The sequence below is a fragment of the Oryza sativa genome, chromosome 2, assembly GCF_034140825.1.
Source record: "Oryza sativa Japonica Group chromosome 2, ASM3414082v1".
NCBI lineage: Eukaryota > Viridiplantae > Streptophyta > Magnoliopsida > Poales > Poaceae > Oryza > Oryza sativa.
In genome coordinates this window covers 20,969,301-20,971,369 of record NC_089036.1, presented here as the reverse complement: position 1 = coordinate 20,971,369, position 2,069 = coordinate 20,969,301, and the positions used below count along the sequence as shown (strand labels likewise).

Here is a 2,069-nt window from a genome sequence, read left to right as displayed (position 1 = left end):
CTCTCGACGCGATCTACAACTTTGTAGTTGAATTTTTTTTATTTTAAGTCATTTTTTGTCCCAAAATGTAATTTTAAAATTAAAATTTCAAAATCTATAAACATGCAACAATATTTTAGGACCCTAAACAGTTTTAATTCAAAAACTTATCAACTACAAAGTTGTAGGTCGTGTCGAGGGCTACCATTTTGATATAAAATTTGTCTTCATTAGAGTTCACATGAAAAAGTTATGAATTACTTTTTAATATAAAGTTTTTAAACCGTCCTGTTTAGGGACCGGGGTGATACAACTGAACAAGTTGGAGGACCTAAACGAGTGATCTGCAAGTTTGGGGACCGGGATGACACAGTCGAACAAGTTTAAGGATCTGAACGGTCGATTTGCGAGTTTAGGGACCGGGATGACACAGCAATATAAGTTTAGGGAGCGGTGATGAACTTTACTCTTAAAAATATGTCGTAGGTGTAGTGAAATAATAAGAAAAAGCACACGAAAACACTCCCGGCCAATTGCAGTGAGGTCACGAAGCCATACATTCCAAGCTGGGAAAAGTCGAGCAACTTCTGGAAGTTCTTCTTCTTCCATTGCATGGAACTGGAAACGCTGCCCATACGCTTCTTTTCCTTATCGCGTTGGCCATATCATACACACGCCTCACTCACAAACTCCATTATAAATAGGCCTCCCTCCCCCACGTATCGATCATGCCCTCAGCAAGATCAAGTGCACGTTCGATCTCGACGTCGCCACGCGAAATCCCACTGGACGGACAGCGTTCTTGAATATAATCTTGATCGATGCGGCCGCCGGCAATGGCGGCGCTCTTCGAGGCCGCGGAGACGGCGGCCATCGTGGCTGCGCTGACGCGCGTCATTGCCGACGGCGGGCGTGGAGGCGGCGGCGGCGTCTGCGTGCCGCCGCCCGCGCCGTCGTTGGTCGTGCCGCCGCGGGCGGGAACAGGCGGCGGGCGGCGCGTCGACGTTGCGCGGGAGGAGGAGATGGTCGGCGTCGTCTCCGGTACCTCTGTTTGTTGCTCCATCCTGTGCTGCTCGACCCGCGGAACGGATGATGATGATGTGTGTTTATGTTGTGTTGTGTACTGCGATGTTTAATTTACAGCGGGAGATCACGCCGGCGGGGCAAACGTGGCCGAGGCGGCGGCGGCGGTGGTGGTGGCGGCGCCGGCGACAGCGCGCAGGTACCGCGGGGTGAGGCGGCGACCGTGGGGCAAGTGGGCGGCGGAGATCAGGGACCCGAGGAAGGCGGCGCGCGTCTGGCTGGGCACCTTCCGCACCGCCGAGGACGCGGCGCGCGCCTACGACGCCGCCGCGCTACGCTTCCGCGGGCGCCGCGCCAAGCTCAACTTCCCCGAGGAGGTGTCCCGCCCGTGGCAGGGTCACGATGTCGATCACATGTCCTGCTCGCCGCCGTCGATCTCGAACGCTCGCTTTCTGGGTTCGTGGACCTTCGGACCGCCGCAGCCGCCATCGCGGTCCGTCGCGGCGGCGGCGACGACTCTGCTTGGTGGGAGCCATGGAGGCAACGGAGCAGAGAACGGGAGGGAATAGCGCGCGAGACAAAAAGGGCTGGAGAGATGGGAATCGTCGTCCCGGGTACTCCTAGTCCACAGAACTTGAATTAGACTCGCATTTCGTTTTTTTTCGGCATAGTAGTATTTATTTTGTTTTAAGTTGGTGGTGTAGCCTTTTCTTTTCTTCTTCTTTTCGTTCTTCTTGGATAATGCTGCTGCATTTTGTTCGATATTATCGGTAGTACTGTTTGGTGATGTTTTAATATATTTCTAAATAAAAGTTACTTGTGTTTCTCTGTACATATATCCTCGTGTCGTCTACATCTTCATTCTGTTTAGATTCTTCTTGAACTGGATAATTTCATAAATTTCGACCATCATTACAAAATCAGTTCTTCAGATAAGAGTACATTACTCCCTAATTTTTATCCACGTGGACGGCTGACTTGGTTATACTATGAAGGTGCTCAGGTGGTGATAGGTGGAACCTACATGGCAGTCATGTACAAACAATTTAAGAACTGTCCTTTACTTC

At 51.1% G+C, this 2,069-nt stretch overlaps 1 protein-coding gene across 1 annotated transcript; it reads left to right on the top strand.

Moving 5' to 3' along the window:
• The first annotated feature begins 707 nt into the window (after positions 1-707).
• On the top strand, positions 708-1,836 carry LOC4329612 (ethylene-responsive transcription factor ABR1). Its single transcript, XM_026023085.2, has 2 exons — positions 708-1,020; positions 1,123-1,836. The coding sequence occupies exons 1-2, from the start codon at positions 801-803 to the stop codon at positions 1,569-1,571; spliced, it is 669 nt and encodes a 222-aa protein (XP_025878870.2). The 5' UTR covers positions 708-800; the 3' UTR covers positions 1,572-1,836.
• The last annotated feature ends 233 nt before the right edge of the window (positions 1,837-2,069 follow it).